The following is a 19246-nucleotide window of genomic DNA, read 5'->3' as shown; positions in this document are numbered from 1 at the left end:
TTTATCTGAAGAGGAAAACAACGAAAACCTCCCACGGTTAGACTGACGGAATGGAAACTCTAACTCATAATCCGTCTACCACTGAGGATATTTTATGTCAGCACTGTGGCCATTGAGAGTCAGGTGAGAAGCCAGCCATCTCTGGGATTTGAACCTAGGTCACCTCATTGAAAGGCTCAACCTCTGAGCCACCACGACTCAGGAATTTATGAAATCATCTTGTCTTGTCTATGTTTAAATTAAAATTAAAATGCTTGTTCTCAATTTGCTGATCATCTTTATCCTGTTATAACTTAATTGTAACACCGTTTTCCAAAAGTTTATCCAACAATTTTACGGACTCTATAGGACACTTTATGATGTCATTAGCACAGTGAATCTATGCTTCTAATATTTCAACATCAAATAATCCTTTCAATATGCATAATAAGCCTATACAGGTGCAAGAACCGCCCAACCATGTAAAGGAAAGCAGAGCCATCTATGCACACCACTCAACCATGTGAAGGAGAGCAGAGCCATCTATGTACCCACATAGCAGAAGGAGAGGTGTTTTAACTTTTCCTTCAAAGAAGATGGCAACTGATGAAAAAAGGATTCTGGCCGTTACTTTTAGACGGCAGAAGTAGTTCGAAGGTTGCAGGGTAGTGTGAGGAGGCTTCGGCCCCCAAGCTCTTGAATTTTTTGCTTCGAGAAAGAGGAGAATGGTGTGCTAGGTGATAGTTTTCTTAATGATCGGAAGTTGTTTAGACATCCGTAGTGTTTTAGACACTGATTTAATGTTTGTATTGTACTGGGTATTTTAATACCACAAAATTCTGAAATGTTAATTTAAATTTTATTTTTTTGATGCCTATGATTTCCCCAGGAAATAAATGCTAATTTGTAAGTATGATTTGTGTCAGTCTTCTTTGGAGTAAGTTTAATGCTTTCTCTTTTCATTTTCAGCCATAGCTTAATATATTGCAAATACTTTTCTATTCTAGAGAAACACATTTCATAATTTGTATTCCACTTTCGATTATTTATTTTCAGTACTACCGCGTGTGGTAATAAGTCTTATTTATTTAAATGTTCGTAAGGTACCATGTGGTACAATACTGATAATATTGTATCTATTGTTCTTATAATTTTATACGGCTATTTAAGGTGTTATTTATTTACAGTGAATATAAGATTAATTGATAATTGATCCTACACGCGCACTACCTAACTTAAAATTAACTTAAACACAATTTAACTTCGTTATTATTTTATTATACCACCATTATAAAGATTTTTTTATTAGATCCCTTTTACACCTCAATTTAATTCAGACATTAAAATTACGGATGAGAAATAGGCAGATTTAGAGCATCATCTTGTAGGAGGAGATTTAAACATATCAAATCAAAATTTACCGAGACTGAGGACAAATGGAATAACCTCTCTCCTATCTTTGAGCACATTTCAAACCTGGTAGATGCTCAGTTGCTTTTATTGTCAAGAGGTTTGCCAACAAGCAGGAATGCGTAATCGTTCGTATTTTCATCAGTCCTAGCTACTTTTTGTTTACTTATACAGACTTCAACCTGCTGCTGTTTTTTTTAAATTCGAATAAAAAAAAATTTGTTAATTTTATATTATTGGCTGCTTTTATCATCATTTGTTCATGAGAAAAATAAATCCCTATAAATACACAGTATAAGATAAATTTAGTGAAAAGTATTTACTTTCGGGTGAGTTAGAACTTAAAGTATGAATTTGTTCTTTTTTTTCAACTGGTGACCTGTGTAGACATATATAGGACAAACTTAATACTTACTTTAGTATTTCTCTCCATTCTATCCATATAATTAATGCAGAATTTTGGATACTCGCTACAGAATTGTGTATTGTTGTAATCGTCAAAACATTCATCTGGGTATTTTTCACAGTAAGTAGCACGATTCATGCTGAAAGAAGAACCAATAAATATTTTTCCCGCTGTTAAATCAGACAACTTTGTCACCCTGAATACTTTAGCTAGGATTTTAAAATGTGATTTTTCAGTCTAAATGAAGTTGTTAAAATAAGAAAATAAAAGAGGCAATTTATAATTTGTCTCACAAAATGAGAAAAAGCTCTCCTTCGGTTTTTATCATTGTTTCGTTTAAAACTCACTATTATTACTTTTTCTCTAAATAGGGATTTATCCACGGTAAGGAAAAGTCTTAATTTTTTCTGCTATTTACTACTAGCTTAGAACTTCATTCGTTGAAGCAGCTAGCTTTTCTGTATTTGCTAACTCATATTTCATCCAACTATTGTTCTCATTTTTCACTTTTTAATATTAAAAAAAATATGCCCCAAAGTTTAAACACACAAAAAATTTTCTATAAATTCAATAACAATACATATTTTTTCCAATAAATTAATCTGCAATAAATTGATGAAAAAAAATATCAAATTTTTAGATACAAAACAATACCTAAAACATTTAAGCAGGAACAAAATATTTTTTCACACAACCAGTTTTATCTGGCCCAAAAATGTGTGCACTAATTTCAATATTTATTAAGGGAAATTTAAATGCAAAATTTCAATATTTGATTTCATGAACAATTTTTAATGAAATGAAAGCACAGTTTTCTAATGAAAATGAGATTATTTTACATGTTTTTTAGATAGATATTCAAACATGCTTTTTAATGGTCTTTTTCGGTTGCAAATGAGTACTCTGCTTTTCATATATGGCACGTAATACGATGCCTCAAATATTATAGTATATATATATATATATATATATATATGAAGAGAAATAATTCTCGAAAAAAAATATTTCTTTTGAAACTTCAGGGTTTTTATTTCAAGGCACCTTTGTTCTCATTCTGGCAAGTCTTGAAAATGGGCGTCTATTTTTGAGCGCTTGAAACATGTCGACTGTTATTTCTGAGTTGTATATTTTTGACGCAAATCAAGTTTTTTTCTTACCGCTTCAGCTTCTTGGGATAATTTATTTAGTTGTTGCTTATCCGCATAGATCTGACATTAGTCAGATCAACTCCAAAAAGTTGTTGACAGCCAGAAAGTCGATGACAAGAAGGGGATCGGAAGTTAAATCCACCCTGGATAGTCCGACACAATCAAGTATATGTTTCGGAGAGGCTGGATGGACACAGCAATTTTTACAAGTCGGGTAAATTTTTCTGCCACGTTCGAATGTTAGACATTTTAGGCGGCCAGTTCAGAATCTGGCCAAGGCAGTCTGGGAGCTTCGATTGCAATTCATTCTCAGAAGGGTGCCAGGAGATGTTGCGGTGTACCATTTGTGGGTAGGTGGAGTTTGCCAGAATTAGTTGACTCAAAAGTAAGGTATAAAACAAAGAAATGAAACGAATTAAATTAATTGAAATAAATCAATATATATAAAGAAACTTACAAATTATTGCTGCAAAAAGTTATTGCAGGTGTAATAATTTCATATGGGCTGCTTTCTTCAAGGCTAGTTGTAGTTGGAAATGTCCAATAAAATGTTAAAAATTCATTTGTCTGATACAAAAACCCTCCTGAGCAAATTAAGAAAACAAGTAATTTCCACATCGCTTTCTTCCATGATTGAGCAACAGTAGCAACTTGGGACAAAACTCTAGCGAGAAAATCCATAAGCAAAGTTTTACAATATTTTCTAAACGACACCTTCGCCTTTAAATGTTTTTCAGTTTCCAGCAGATGTGAATCCATAAGAAAATCCTAGATGAGACGAATAAAGATTGGAGAAGTTTTTTGGTTGTCAATGCAAGTGAAATAATTAAAAAGCAGGAATACTTAAGAAGCATTACTTAATTTGATAACAAAGTCAGCTGCGCAAGTTTACCAGGCCTGCCAATACTACGGTTTTTGCAAGATATTTTATAGAGTGGTAGACAGTTAAAAACCTAAGCTTTCAGAACTTTTAAATATTTTGCCAACATTTAAGAGCCTTGAAGAGCTGTATTAAAATGGTGTTGCATATGAACTTTTAAGTCATTTATCGGCAGTGGTGCGGTGAGCAAATTTAAAGGAATAAAGCATAATACATTAAAGCTTAAACATAGCTATCCCTAGCATAAATTTTTACAAAAAGCGTAGAAAGTTGGCAGCTCTGATAGGCAAAAGAGTGTATTTGAAAAAAACTCATATACTTTTTTCTAATCCAGAAACTTGTTCAACAATCATATCTATTTTATGAGTGCAGCTGCAAAACTAATTAAGGAGAGGCTTGAGTTATTTTTTATCTTAAATATGCGAGATACCTTTTTCGATGTAGCCGTAAATTCTTCTGATATTACACGTATTATTCGCTTATGCATCACATCATCAGGCATTTCGTTGGATAACATTCCTGAATACTGTAAACAAAATTTGACAATAAAAGATATTTAGAAATTTTATGATCATTACAAAAGTTAAATAAAAAGAACTATAAATGTTTTTTTACTGATGTAAAAAAAAAATCGAAAAAAATATATAAATATGGAAAAGATAGTTATAGCAATTTAGTTCAATTGTAACGCCCGATGGCTGAATAATATTCCTTCGTGGTCCCATGCCACAGTTCTGGGGTTCGATCCTAGGACTGGACAAAGTTGACATGGATTTTCATTCCTTTAGTAGGTCTAAAAATATGAGTACCGAGCATGCTTGATGACTAAACACTAAGGGTTCCGCTTTAGTTTAGTCTTCCTAACGGAATATTTGTTTCTGTACCTCAGAGCTCAAGATCAAGAAAAACTGTGACGGACACAGTAGGCTATGGTCTCCTTTGAGCTGTTACGCCACTCATTCTTTGAGTAATGCTCTTTACTTTAACTGTATCGTAAATAAAAACTTTTCTTTTCATTTATCTATCTACCTTATTAGGAGTTATTGACCTTAAACATATACTATAAATAGGAAAATATAATAAGAATAAGCAAAAAATTAATTGGATTTTAGGATAAAAATAGGTAGAGAGATTAGAATTTAGATTAAAATTTTAAAAAAAGCAGCAATATTTGAAAATGATCTTGTTAATAATCTAATAACACTCTATATTTTACTTATTAGTTTATCAAATATTTAAATTAAAGGATTTATTTAGAAGGAATAATTTCATCCTTTAAATGAATTTTACAAACTGTTAAAAAATCTTCTATTTTTGGTCAATACATGATAAGTGAATTAAACTAGTCAATAGCAATTAAGTGCAAATATTGGTACAAAAATGCACATGCTATAGATTCGTTGCTTCAAAATCCTTAATACTTGACGGAGCACAAAATGTCTGAAAAAAAAGAGACAAACAATCTGCAACACGAAAAAAAAAGTTAAATCACCAGAAGAAGAGGAACAAGCTCAAAAAAGATAAACAAATAAAAGAAGTTAGGCAACATGCAAGTGTGTGGATGTCGGGTGAGAATCCCACATGTATAGATTATAGAACAATAGAGAAGAATGAAACAGTGTGAAGACCAATTATTAGAAAAACTAAATCATTAGACATTTTCAGAGCATGAAATAATTTCCAGAAATCAAGGTCAGTAGCTGACGATCAATTATGAATTATTTCAGCTGTAGAAAGCTCATACCTATGATTAGAATTCCAATTATGTAGCGTGATCGTTTAATATCCTCTTTTAATTATAACGTATATATTTCATGTTCACTGAGTCGAAGTTAAAGAACGACTTACGTTTTTCCGATATACAATACCACATATATTGAAGTATTAACAATGGGGCCTTTAGAGTTATGTAATTTAATTTATTTCAGGGGGCAGGGAAACGACATTAAACTCAAATTATTTAAAAACTTTGCAATTTGGGAAATGATTCTGAGATAATAAGGTAGAACAATCAAATTTTGAAAGTTCGAATTAAAGAGTTTGTTGGTTTGTGGATAAAATTGTTCCATCGATATGTCCCAGGAAAATTAACGGCGTAAGTAAAAGCCACTGGGAAAAAAGGGAAATTATTTTATTAACGGATAACATCAAATCTAACAATTAATTCTGATGACAACTTATGCAATTTAGGCTTAATATAGTTATTTAAAAGGTAAAACTTTTTCTTAAAAAAAATATCCATTAACTTTTTTTATTAGAAAAAATATCAGATATATCGTGACTCAGCTAATGCTGCCTTTAGTTCGATGCAAAAGTATTGACATTTAAAAATACATCAATTATGATGTCACGCAAAAAAATTAATATCCAGCATGATTTGCTAAGTTGTCTCAAAAACTAAAATCAATTCCATTGAAATCACTATGCTAATTACGATTCTAGTTATAATACATTTATTTAACTATAATATAGGTTTTTATAAATTTCGTTTTATTTATATATGACTCTTCAAAAATTGTGACATTCAGGAAGAGTAACTTATGGTTCAGTTAATAATATTTCATACCTGCCAACTTTCCCACATTTGACGTAAAAGTTTATTTCTATATTTAAAGTGGTAGTAAAATGTATGGCTTGCGATATATTCCTTGCATTTATAAATCTAATTTATAATCTTTTTGAACACCACTATTTTTAAATAAATTAAGCATAAATGTTAATATGTAATACTGTTACACACCTGCAAACTCTTCCGGATTTTCCGAAAGATTTTATTTTCATATTTAAAGTGGTAACAATACTCAGGTTATTCCAATTAACTTTTTGAATTATAATGATAATTATAAATGAGTTTGACCACCACTACATATAAATATTTACAATAAATATATGAAAGCATAATAATACTTGCGCAAGCGAATTTCAACGAGTTCAAAATATAAATATATTTTTGAGTAAGATTGTTTTTCGATTATTGTTTTACAACCACTTAGAAAATCCATTCTCGGAAAGAGTGAAAGTTGGCAGGTATGTCAATCAGAAAGTTGTGGTAGTCAATCAGCTTTTTCAAAATACAGTGCATGTTTCTGCCTAAAATTTGAATTTGAATTGCATATTTCTACCACTTAGGAAAATCATTCTCGAAAGGATTACATGTTGGCAGGTATGATATTTTATAAATATCGACTATCAATAAAATTAATCTCAATTTGTTTGATTATTATCAAATATAATTTGGCACAAACTTTACATAAATATATATGATGCAGTCATTACTTGTTTATTTTCATGTTATTCAGATTAAAAAAAGTATCCCTCCTGCCTGAAATAGTTTCTAAATTACTAAATGAATATAGAAGACAGCACTAAGTCGGTTACTAAATGTTTTATTTATGCTTTACATGTTCTGTAACTAAGTTCTCTGTGTGTCTATGTTACGGTGAACGACTGAAATCTCGAGAATGTCGACTCTCACCGGTGAATGTCAACAATCACATAGTCGCTTTGGTGAATGTCCGAAATATTTGTTACATCCAATTTTATAATAATTTATTCGGTGATATTATTATATTTATTTGATATATTTAAATTTATTCTACATTTTAATACTTACCAACGATAGATTAGAAGAAACATCAGTGTTTGGAGTATCGGGTAAATATATACCGGCAATGGCACTTGATCTTAAAAAAATATCAGTGTATGGTATACCGGGCAAATGTATACCGAGCAGTGGCACTTCATAAAAAAACATCAGTGAACGGTATACCGGGCAGTGGCACTTAACCTTAAAAAACATCAGTGTAGGGTATACCGGGCAAATGTGTTTCGGTCAAATGTAAATGTATGGCCCGATACTCCAAACACTGATGTTTCTTCTGATCTATCGTCAGTAAGTATTAAAATATCGAATAAATGTAATTATATCTACGAATAAATTCAGATCAAATTGGATGTAATAAATATTTCGGACATTCACCAAAACGACTATGTGATTGTCAACATTCACCGGTGAAAGTCAACAACCACCGATTTCGCTCATTCACCGTAAAATCTATATTACAAAAAAGTTGTGTTTTAAAGCCGTCGTGGTAAGGTTATATTCTTTAAAATAATGCGAAAAATTGTGTACCCTACCATTCAAAATTTTTGTTCAGTATTATTAAATAAAATAATGATAAACAATAAATATTTACTGAAAATTATTTTTTGAATTGAATTACCTTTGCACGAGCGAATTTTCTAATTGTATACTAAAATTTTTCAATAAGCTAAAAAAAAATTCGGGATATAGTGAAATACATAAAATGTAAAATTAATATTCAGGGGTCCAAACTTTGATCTCTCCTGAACAAACTAATCTGAAAATAAATTTCCCAGATTGTGGCTACTCCCTATATTTTGGGAGTACGTGTTTTCAGAGAATTATGCTGATTACGCCTGCTCCTTAGTACTAAACAATCACTGTCATCTTTTATGTTGAAATTACATTTAGGAGTTGCGATCTATCTTTGTTCTGCCAACTAACACTGCAGCCTAATACAGTATAATGATAATCGCATGGTATGCGATGTTGTAGTTCCGCGTACGCACTCATACTTTCATCGCTTTAAGAACTCATATTTTATATTTCAAATCGTTCCATTTCGATAAAATTAATTAAAATATTTTTAATAATTCCAAAGCTTCTGATAATTTTTAAAAGCAGGTAAGATGTTAAATTTTCAAGAAAAAAAAAAGGTGAAATCAAAGTCATATCGCCCGTAAATTTGACATATCCAACTCACAAATTTAGCGCATGGTGACTAAATATTTGCTGTAAAATTTAATTATTATCATTTTTTTAGAAAAATATGTATAACTGTTTTGAGTTTTTCCCCTTTCTACCACTAAGAATGTTGCTTTAAGTATTGCTTTCAAAGCTGCTGCTGTGCTGGATTTTAAAGAACTAAATATTTTTGTCCTTTTTCTAGCTTTAATTTAATGAGACCCTTAGTGGTATAATAAAATTCATCAAAAATGCTTTAACATTCTTTTTTGTTTAATCTGATGATTAATTTTTTGGGTGACAACTTGGGTTACTTTGCCCATAATCTTCAAAAAGATTTGGGCAGACAACAACAGCATACATAGTAGCAGTACTTAAACAACAAGTATTAAGTATTAGGGTGAGTTGATTAGTAGAGTGTGATAAAAGCGTCAATAATTTCACAAATTTCAGTGAATATATATCATACTATTGTGCCATTGGAAGGAATTTCTCATTAACTATGAAACTTTCTGTTTCCTCCAAAGTTCATAGAAAAGCCTCTTTATCTTATTTTTTAAAATTATTATGTTAGCTTCGTAAAATATTCAGAATCTCAAAAACTGAAGTGTAGCTCTATGTTTGTCAATGGTAAAATTTCATTGTATTTGCAAATGCAAACGAGGAATGCTAATGACTTGTCCTACGAAACTATTCATTTACTTTCCCATTTCAGTTTCAAAACTGTTTTCAGACTTGTTAACAAAATTATATTTTAGTCCATAAAGATCACGTTAGTAATGGCGCTAAATGCACGGTTTTTTCTTCTTCTCAAAATGTAAACTAACTCTACATTTGAAATAAATTAAAGGGCTTAATGTGGGACAGTGATAAACTATGCATCTCTGTTCTTGCCAGAACACTGTTGCACAAATGTTCCAATTCAGTGTACTTTCGTATCTAAAAAAAATTTTAAAAATGTGATAGAAAATATCTTTTTGTAACATTTTTCTAATGAGCTAAAAATAATTTTTTTTAACCTTTTTGAAAAGTTTTACCTCTAAAACAAATAAACCAACACAAGTTTTTTTTTTATTTTTATTTTCTGTATTAATATTTTAAAAAACAAAAGCAGTTTGAGAAAGAGGAAATTTTTTTTGTTGTCATATTATTCCAAACATTTAAAAAAACATAAGAGAGTGAAAAGGAATTTATATAAAATTATGAATGGATATAATTGAAAATTGAAGTAAAGATAGAGCATAAGTTTTTAATGTAAGCTTTGTATCCATGTTATTCAATTCTATTTTTATTTAGATTCCAATTTTTAATTTATCTTCAGCTTATTTATCTTATAAATTTTTCTTGAATAAATTGTGTACCATCTATATTCTTTTTAAATTGTGCGTTTTTAATCTTAAGTGGAATTCACTAAATTATTTATTAAATCTCGCACATTGCAATGTTAACTAGATATAACTCAAGAACACATGTTTTGAAAAAGGATTTAACCACATCAAATATATGATTAGTTGTAGAAATATCTATTTGTATTTAAAAGAATAGTATAACGTAGTATAGCTATTTATCATAATCTACTAATATAACTTATTCATAAAAGCAGCCTTAACAACTTACCTTTTTCTAAAAGGAAAACAAAATGTTAAGTTATAAATTTTAGTTCTATACTCTGGAATTAAATTGCATTTTTAGTTATCATTAGATTTGATATCCTATATTTTAATCTGTTCTTAAAGTGATTCCTATTCTATCTCTTAAGATATAATAAGAAATACTAATAAATAGGATAGAGATGTTTAACCCGCAAATCTGGGACTTCATATCAAAGATTATCACTAGAGCCCGGATTTCGATGACCGTAAAAATCTCAATTAATGCCCTAAAAAGTGCAAAAAATGCCCTTACAAACTGCAAAAAATGCCCTTAAAAGTGCAAAAAAATTCCCTTAAAATGCGAAAATTGCCTTGAATTGAAATGTCTTATGACATGACTTAAATAGAAGTAAAAATATTGAACTAAAACAATGCTTTACTCTTTAAAATTATTATGAGTCGTTTCGTTGTTTTATATCCTAAAATAACAAAAAAAAAGGAAAATATATTGACACCAAAACATTTTCATTTTGAATAGAAACTTAAATGACTATAACAACTTCCATTTCATAATATTACTAAATATCAGAATTACAGTGGATTATTAAATTTTTTTTAATATTTTGAAATGTAAACGAGTGTCTCTTGTCTGAAAGCAAATTTTTATACCAGGAGAAGCATCTTTCAACGTCTACTGATGTTATTGGTGCGTACTTGAAAAGGACGGTCACACTTACTGACAATTCTTCCTCAATTTGAAAAGATGTTGCTTCACCTGTTAATATCCTATGAGATTTTCTTAATTGTTTAGAAACCAATGTAATAATAAAAAGTTATAAAAAATAATAAAAATTAGGAAAAATTAACAAAAAATTTAAAAAATGCAAAATACCCCCCAAAATTTAAATAAAATACCCTATAAATCTCAAAAAATGCTCTAAAGGACAAAAAATGTCCAAAAATGCAAAAAAAAAAATGCAAATGTCATCAAAATCCGGGCCTTAATTTTCACATTAGATAGTCATATCAATGATTATCATATCAGATAGTCATATCAATGATTATCATATCAGATAGTCAGATCAATGATTATCATATCAAATAGTCATATCAATGATTATTATATCAGATAGTCATATCAATGATTATCTGTTAGTCATATCAGTGAAAGTCATGCAAACCACGTAAATAACAGAGAAATATAACATTTACATAATATGTATGTATTTGCTTAAGGAGATAATGTAAATATTTATTAAATTGAGTTTATTGGAAAAGTCAAACAGATTAAAATAACAAAAACAATTTTGATCAAATCACCTAAAGGGGTAACAGAAAAAAACAGAACTAAATAACTTTTTTAAAATTTAAAAAGAATATCGTTCTAGCTTCAATAATTTTTTTTAACAGCACTGAATTTATCTCTGTTTGCCATGGAAGGAAGTGTCACTCATTTTGTTGCCTGGTGAACACCTTTTGACAAAAGTAATGGAGGCGGGCAACATAAAACAACGCCACAGATATCCGTTCATAGGGTGGGCCACATTCATACAACCAACACAACACATGACTACACACACAGATAAACGTCCATGCCCTGAGCGGGATACGGACCGGCAGCCATTGGTTTCACAATCAGGCACGCTAACCACTCTGCCCTCCAGCAATAAAAGACATCAAAAGATAATCATTTTTAAAATTTTAATTATTCAAGAATTGCGGTTTATTCAATCATTTAAACTTATATAACTGAATTTTTTTTCAGTAGTATGTGTTTTGTTAATCGCAAGTAAATAAATTTGCTACTTTACTTACATTTTTTGATACATCTGTGATGTTGCAAGATCCAACAACACGATTGCGACTCTTACCAGACATTATTGCACAAAATGAAGTATATTACAAATGAATTATATTACATCTAAGTAATTAAGTCATTAGAAAATCGTTTTATATGCTAAAATAGTATCGTGTTATAAAATAGCAATTTCAGAATTATAAGAATCGATACAACTTTTAGAGAAGACGAAAAAAAAAGCAATTAACTAAGGATATAACCGGCGTGATGGATTTTTTAAAAGTGTAGGTGAAATCACCCAGAAAGAAAAAGGCATGCCGTTATTGTGGCGCTTTTCTCAGAGGCTTGCTCGATTGCTGGAATGTTAACATGAAGAGAAAATATTGATTATTAAGAACGCTTCATTTATAAGATCACGCAAACAACAATAACTCTTTTACCATCCAAATGACCTAAACTATAGTTACCGACATTTGATTGGTCCTAAGAAAAGAGTTTGTGATTGGCTAGTACACTTTTATTACAAAACACGTCCTTATTCAAAACGATTTGTGTTTGTTTGCTCCACTAAAATCAGCGTAACTTTTTTTGCAATACAAATATTTTAATTCTGTTTTTGTTATTAAATTTTACATTAAATTATCTTCAATTTGAATATACCTTCGTTTGTATTTAAGTGAAAATTAATATCTTCTACAAGCAACATGAAACTTTCAAAACCAACTTTTCTCAAAAGTAACGGTTATCTCTCTAATGTTTGTGATAACAGCTACCTAGATTTCGACTTTTTCACTTATATCAGCGAAATGTTATTTCAAAATTAATCAACCATGCCTGGAAATTCTTCATATTTAAAAAGCATTTAACTTTTAAATCAGAAGTTATTATTTTTTCTTAAAGAAACAAATTATTTTTATTGTTTTCTTTTTTCATTTTTTATTGAAAGTTCTGATAGTATCTCCTGTGGTCACTGTTGTAATTTTTATTATTATTTTGTGTGCATTAAAGAAACCTGAACTGAAAATAAACGAGTTACACTTAGTTTTCTTTCGCCTTTAAGAAGTATTTTACTTTTAAAACGGCATTTAAATGTAGGAACGAAAGTGCATTAAGATATGCCTGTGACAATAATATGCCGGAAAGAAATGAAAGCTATGAACTATTTAAAGCTCAAAACACTTCATTCATAAGATAAAGAAGTATTTAAAGCAAAAGCACTAATATTGACACTGAAAGCATAAAAGTTGTGTATTATTGCTATAAAAAGATAGAAAAAGTTTTATGACAAATATGATATTGTTTTATAGTCCTTTAATTTAACATTAACTGAAAATTGTACAACATGTTCCGAAAAACTCGTGAAACAAACAAAATGATACTTCAGATGAAATGCGAATATTTTTGCAAATTTAATAATGGATAATTTTTTTAAAACATTTATTCACTAAATAATGTTGCTTAAAAAGTTTTTTTTAAATAAAAGTTCATATTATTTTGCAATTTTCTCCTTAAATTCATTTAAAAATCGTTTTTTTTCGTGCTAGATTACTTGTAGTTTACAATTTAACTTGTTTAAATTTTTACTTGTTACTTTTAAAAACAGCATTTCAAGCCATGTTGAAATGTATAATCAAACAAAGCATATTTTAAGCATAATATTACAAGTTATTATTAAAAAGTAAAATACTTATAAGCTAATAACTTTTAAACCGATCAAATTAAGCAAACATAAGAGTTAAGCATAAAAAAAAAAATATTTTTTTAGAAGTTGATAGAATAAAGTAGTTTTTCCTTATTTTATAACCGTTTTTGAACAGGGTTTGCGACTACTAACTCTGTAGTCTTGTAATATTGAATTCAATCCGGAAGACAAGGGAACTCCTGGATCAAGTAATGGGAGAAATTTGTCTTCACGGAGAACTTATTGATGGAACTAATCCGCATTTGCGTAACACTTACCCGTTACCCATGTTCCACTGAGGATTTTTAACGATGGACTATGGTCGGTGAGCCGGGTACGGAATTGCTATCGTCGAGCCATCGATGGGATTTGAACCTGGTTCACCTCATTGAAAGGCGAACGCTTTATCCCCTGAGCCTAATTTGTGCCTTATAAAAACAATCAGTCTTTGTATGAAAAACAAGACGTTTCACCTAGGAAGGCAAAGAGAATGAAAGCAGTTGGCGAACCAACAAGAGAGCACTTTAGTGTTTGAGTCAAATTTGTATCCACTAGCTTGAGAACATATGAGAAAAGAAGAACATAAATGTGTAACCGAATATAATCCTACTGCATTTTGATCATTAAGTTAGGAAATTTCGGAAAAAATTTAGAAACATTTAACTTGTTGAAAGTTATAAAGGGAGGAATATTTATTAAATCTATGTATATGTTACCGTTAAAGTATGAAATCCATTATTTTATAGAATACCTAGTTATTCCATAAAATAATTTATCGTGTCCGTTAAAGTGTAAAACTCTCTTGTATTTCATGGTTTAACTAGTTATTTCATAGAATAACGATCTGCAGCCCGTTAAAGTGTAAAATAATCTATATCATATATCTCGCACGACAAATAAATTTACCTTCCACCCCTACTGCATTTATGAACTATTCCAGGCCATAGGGAGAAATTGCGTTTTAATGAACTTAATGTTCAAAGAGAAAGAGAAAAGTCTAAGAAATGTTTAGAAATTCAAGCGAAAAAGATTAAATTAATGCCGGATAAATCTCATTCTGAAGCCTCTGTGGGGTTTACCATCCGTATCCCAGTGCCTGAAGTTGACAAAGGAAAAGGTGATGCCAAATCTATTTTAGCTATCATCATAAAAATAACCGAAGAAGGATTTGTTGTTGTTGCTGTTGCTGTTAATTTACGTCGCACTAGAGCTGCACAATGGGCTATTGGCGACGGTCTGGGAAACATCCCGGAGGATGATCCGAAGACATGCCATCACAATTTTGATCCTCTGCGGAGGGGATGGCACCTCCGCTTCGGTAGCCCGACGACCTGCGCGCGAAGTCGAGCACTTTACGGTAGCACAGTTTAACGAGGACCAATACCGCACACCCTCGGTCCCTACGCAGACTGATCCAAGTGGTCACCCACCCGCACACTGACCGCAGCCAGTGATGCTTGACTTCGGTGATCTGCTGGGAACCGTGCCTTAACGATCAGTCCACTGCGGGACAAGGATTTTTCCAATTGGGCACAAGAAACGGCCGCATAAAACAATTATATTCCCGATCCCAGTTCAGTGTCTGCGAACAAAAATTAATTAAAATCGAAGAAGTACCGGATGTAGAAATATCACTCCGGTCGGTTGCTACAGCTCAAAGTTTAGGTACTGGTCAGAGATTTAAAAAATGTTCGTGTAAAACCCAGAGTGTCAACAAAAAATTTTTTTGTTTCAGAAAGAATGTTCTTTGTAATTCCAAGTGTCATTTTAGTAATCCTTGTTGTAACAAATGATTTTATGGTACGTTTCCATAAATAACATTTATACGCTGCATAAATTATATAAATTACTTCTTTTTTATTTTAATTGTCTATCATTAGTTTATTTATAGAATACCTAGTTATTTCATTTTAGATAAATTGTTTATTTTACACTTTAACTGTCTCTCATTAGTTAATTTATAGAATATTCTAGTTATTTCATAGAATAACTAGTTAAAGTGTCAAATTAATAACATATTACACACTTTAACGGACACGATCAGTTATTTCATGGAATAACTAGGTATTCTATGAAATAACTGCATTATATACATTAACAGTAACATACATATATACTTCTTAATGAATAGTAACGTAGGAAAATAGTATTTTTTTTCCTGCAAATTCTTTATACTGAAAAACTGCAATAATTACCGATTATGATTAAATACAGCTATAATTAAAGGTGCAATAATAATTGGGTTTAAGATTTAAACACAAAAATATTCTCACCCTTTGTTCCGCATTTAATCCATATTTGACAAGGTTGAAAGTGATCTCCCTCCCCTATGTCGTTTGAACTTGAAGGCATTTTTAAACCATTTACTTTAGTCAAAAGAACAATAGTTAATATTAAATTAATTAGCATCTTAACAACCATGATCATTTTCTGCCTTATTTTAAGTTCGATACTCAGCTATCAAAACTCAAGTCAACTGAATCGGCTTTAAATATGTAAAAATTAGCTGTTTAAACAATAAAACGTGATCAAAATACATTGTGGATTGATTGAATAGGTAGGTTTTGTTAAAAACAATAGAATATTCGTTTCATGAGGAGCTCTATTTCTCTATTCTTTGTTTTGAACTTCTGGAAAGAAAAATCTGGAAAAGGAACATTATTACTATTGAAATATCTTTTTGATCAAAATAAAATGTATTATAATTTTTTTGATACTACAATTTTTTTAATTTTATTTCACATTTTTTGGAATTAATAACAATACACACATTCATTTTCAATCTTTTTTCTATGGAAACCGCATTGTTCTTTAAGCATGCTTTACTAAAAAAAAAAATTTCCATTGCGGTTTTTATCTTGTTTTCCTTTTCTTTCTGTTAAACGAATAGTTTCTTTTGCTTTTATTCCGCATAATTTTTGTTTTTTGTTTTCAAAAAACTTAATTCTGGAAAGGAAAGAAAACTATAATTTTACAAAACATGAATATATTTGTTGCGTCTCGTTCGTTTCTGTTTGTTTGTGAAAAAAATATTATTTGAGGAGTTCGCTTAAGTGGCAAATATCGGGTAGAACCAAATTCCTCATTCTCCATTTATAAAATTTATAAATTTTCCGATAAGTCTTCACAATATTTTACTGCGATAAAACAGCAGTTTAAATTGTATATGCAGCGGAAATGCGCATTGTATTATACACATCCAAGTCAAAATGTTTTATGGTTTTCCATTGATAGACCAACATAATCTCTATAGTAGCCAACAAAAGTAACTATCACCCCAATGTAGAAATTCGGACTGATTTACGATGGTCCATCATAAGAATAGCAACTTGTTCCGATGGTTTGTTTATGTTGAATCATCAGATATTTCCATCATAGTTCGATAGAAATCAAATTTAGACAAGGCACCGTCTCTACAAGGTAGGTATGATATTCAGATAACTTCCGTTTGTTAGAAAGATTGAAACTTGAATTGCTGACAAGAATGGGGGGGGGCGTATAATTTGAGCATAATCAGAAAATCGTCGAAAATTATATTGGACGGATGATAAGTTTTCTTTTCAATAATATCTCCATAAATTTTTCTTGTAGTTGTCGTAATATAAATGCAAATGACATTGTAATACAGAGTTTAGAACTTCAGATAAAAGTTGAGTACTCCAGTCTAAAGTGGTCAAAACAATCTTACTGGTGATATTTTTTTACAGTAATAGGGTGATAAGTTCTGCCGGCAACAGAATAAAATGATTGAATATTGCATTGACATGGATTACGGGATTTCGGTACTGTTTTTAATGCTCTAACTAGCCGGAAAGTAATTTAAATTATGAATGCAATTGTTCACCGACACTTATTTACCCATCAATTATCCATCGCAAATATCTCAAGATTTTATTGAGCTAATAGAAGTTTTATATAAAAAAAAGGTTATTTATATGAAGATAAAAATATCTATTCAAATTATAAAAAAATTTGACAAAGAAAAAATTAAAAAAACTTTTACTTATCTAATTTTTTATAAAGTTTTAAATAATTTAAATTTTGATTGAAATTCTATGCACTTTATTAAATTATATTTTACTCAAACATCATATGAAGATAAAGTAATTTTAAAAAATTTGAGGAAAAACAACTACTTTTCATGGGTCTGCACGTAAAAGTAATAAATTAAATATTGCGTGTAGCCTATAAAAATCCGGTTTATATAATCTCGGCTTATTTCAAAATTTGTATTGATTTTTCTTTGATTGACAAACATGAATAAGATGGTAACCATCATGAGTTTCCATCAAAAACCATCTTACTTTTATGATGACTGACCATGAAGACTGACCATCACCTCATATTAGGAATTGGAACTACTTTATGTTGGACCAACTTCAACAAAACCACCATGATTTGGTGGTATTTTTCGATGGTTTTTAGAAAAAAAATTCATCCAGAACCAATGTAGTTTGATAGTATATTCTGATGGTTCTAATAAAGTAAGCCTTACTAATTCAAATTTTTACAATTTGATTTCCGGAGTCGTGGTGGCTCAGGGATAGAGTGAGTGAACCGAGTTCAAATCCCACAGATGGCTGGTCGATACGAACTTCGCACCCAACTTGCACCGATCACAGTGCTGAAAATATCCACAGATTAGATCATGGGTTTATGTTATGTTCATCTCTAACAAGCACCTTTTATGATTATAATGGAACACTGAAAAAATATGCTATTTTAACTATTGAGAAATTACAACAACTATTTATGACTGTTAGGTTACGCTCTATTCACCTCAAGTAAGCACCTTTTTTAATGATTATATATTAGCGAAAAATATGCTATTTTAACTATTAAGAATTTCCAACAACTATTCATGACTGTTAGGTTACGCTCTATTCACCTCAAGTAAGCACCTTTTTTAATGATTATATAATAGCGAAAAATATGCTATTTCAACTATTAAGAATTTCCAACAACTATTCATGACTGATAGGTTGCGCTCTATTCACCTCAAGTAAACACCTTTTTTAATGATTATATAATAGCGAAAAATATGCTATTTTAACTATTAAGAATTTCCAATAACTATTCATGACTGTTAAGTTACGCTCTATTCACCTCAAGTAAGCACCTTTTTTAATGATTATATAATAGCGAAAAATATGCTATTTCAACTATTAAGAATTTCCAACAACTATTCATTACTGTTAGGTTACGCTCTATTCACCTCAAGTAAGCACCTTTTTTAATGATTATATAATAGCGAAAAATATGCTATTTTAACTATTAAGAATTTCCAACAACTATTCATGACTGTTAGGTTACGCTCTATTCACCTCAAGTAAGCACTTTTTTTTAATGATTATATAATAGCGAAAAATATGCTATTTTAACTATTGCGAATTTCTAACAAATATTAATGACTTTAAAGTTAATTAATGCTGTATTCAAATCTAGCTAGAATCTTTCATGATTATTACGCAATAGCGAATATTATGCAATTATCACTATCGGGAGTTATTTATGACTGTTAGTTCAGTTTATAATCCATTCATCTCTAACTAGCCCATTTAATGCTGATAATGCATTAGCGAAT

At 30.2% G+C, this 19246-nt stretch overlaps 1 protein-coding gene across 2 annotated transcripts in view; it reads right to left on the bottom strand.

Annotated features, from left to right (window-relative positions):
* Positions 1 to 12328, bottom strand: part of LOC147808690 (uncharacterized) — a 41952-nt gene extending 29624 nt beyond the window's left edge. For both annotated transcript variants that reach the window (XM_087163523.1, XM_087163524.1), the window contains exons 1-4: positions 11999 to 12328; positions 4254 to 4349; positions 3401 to 3711; positions 1805 to 1934 (exon numbers count right to left, since the gene is read on the bottom strand). In XM_087163523.1, the coding sequence (XP_087019649.1) occupies positions 1805 to 1934; positions 3401 to 3711; positions 4254 to 4349; positions 11999 to 12061 (600 nt within the window). In that variant the 5' untranslated portion in view covers positions 12062 to 12328. The remainder of the gene's footprint in view (positions 1 to 1804; positions 1935 to 3400; positions 3712 to 4253; positions 4350 to 11998) is intronic.
* Between the last annotated feature and the right edge of the window lie 6918 nt (positions 12329 to 19246).

This window comes from Parasteatoda tepidariorum, chromosome 5 (assembly GCF_982258835.1).
Source record: "Parasteatoda tepidariorum strain Cologne lab strain chromosome 5, Ptep-v5.0, whole genome shotgun sequence".
NCBI lineage: Eukaryota > Metazoa > Arthropoda > Arachnida > Araneae > Theridiidae > Parasteatoda > Parasteatoda tepidariorum.
This window is presented reverse-complemented; position numbering and strand designations above follow the sequence as displayed.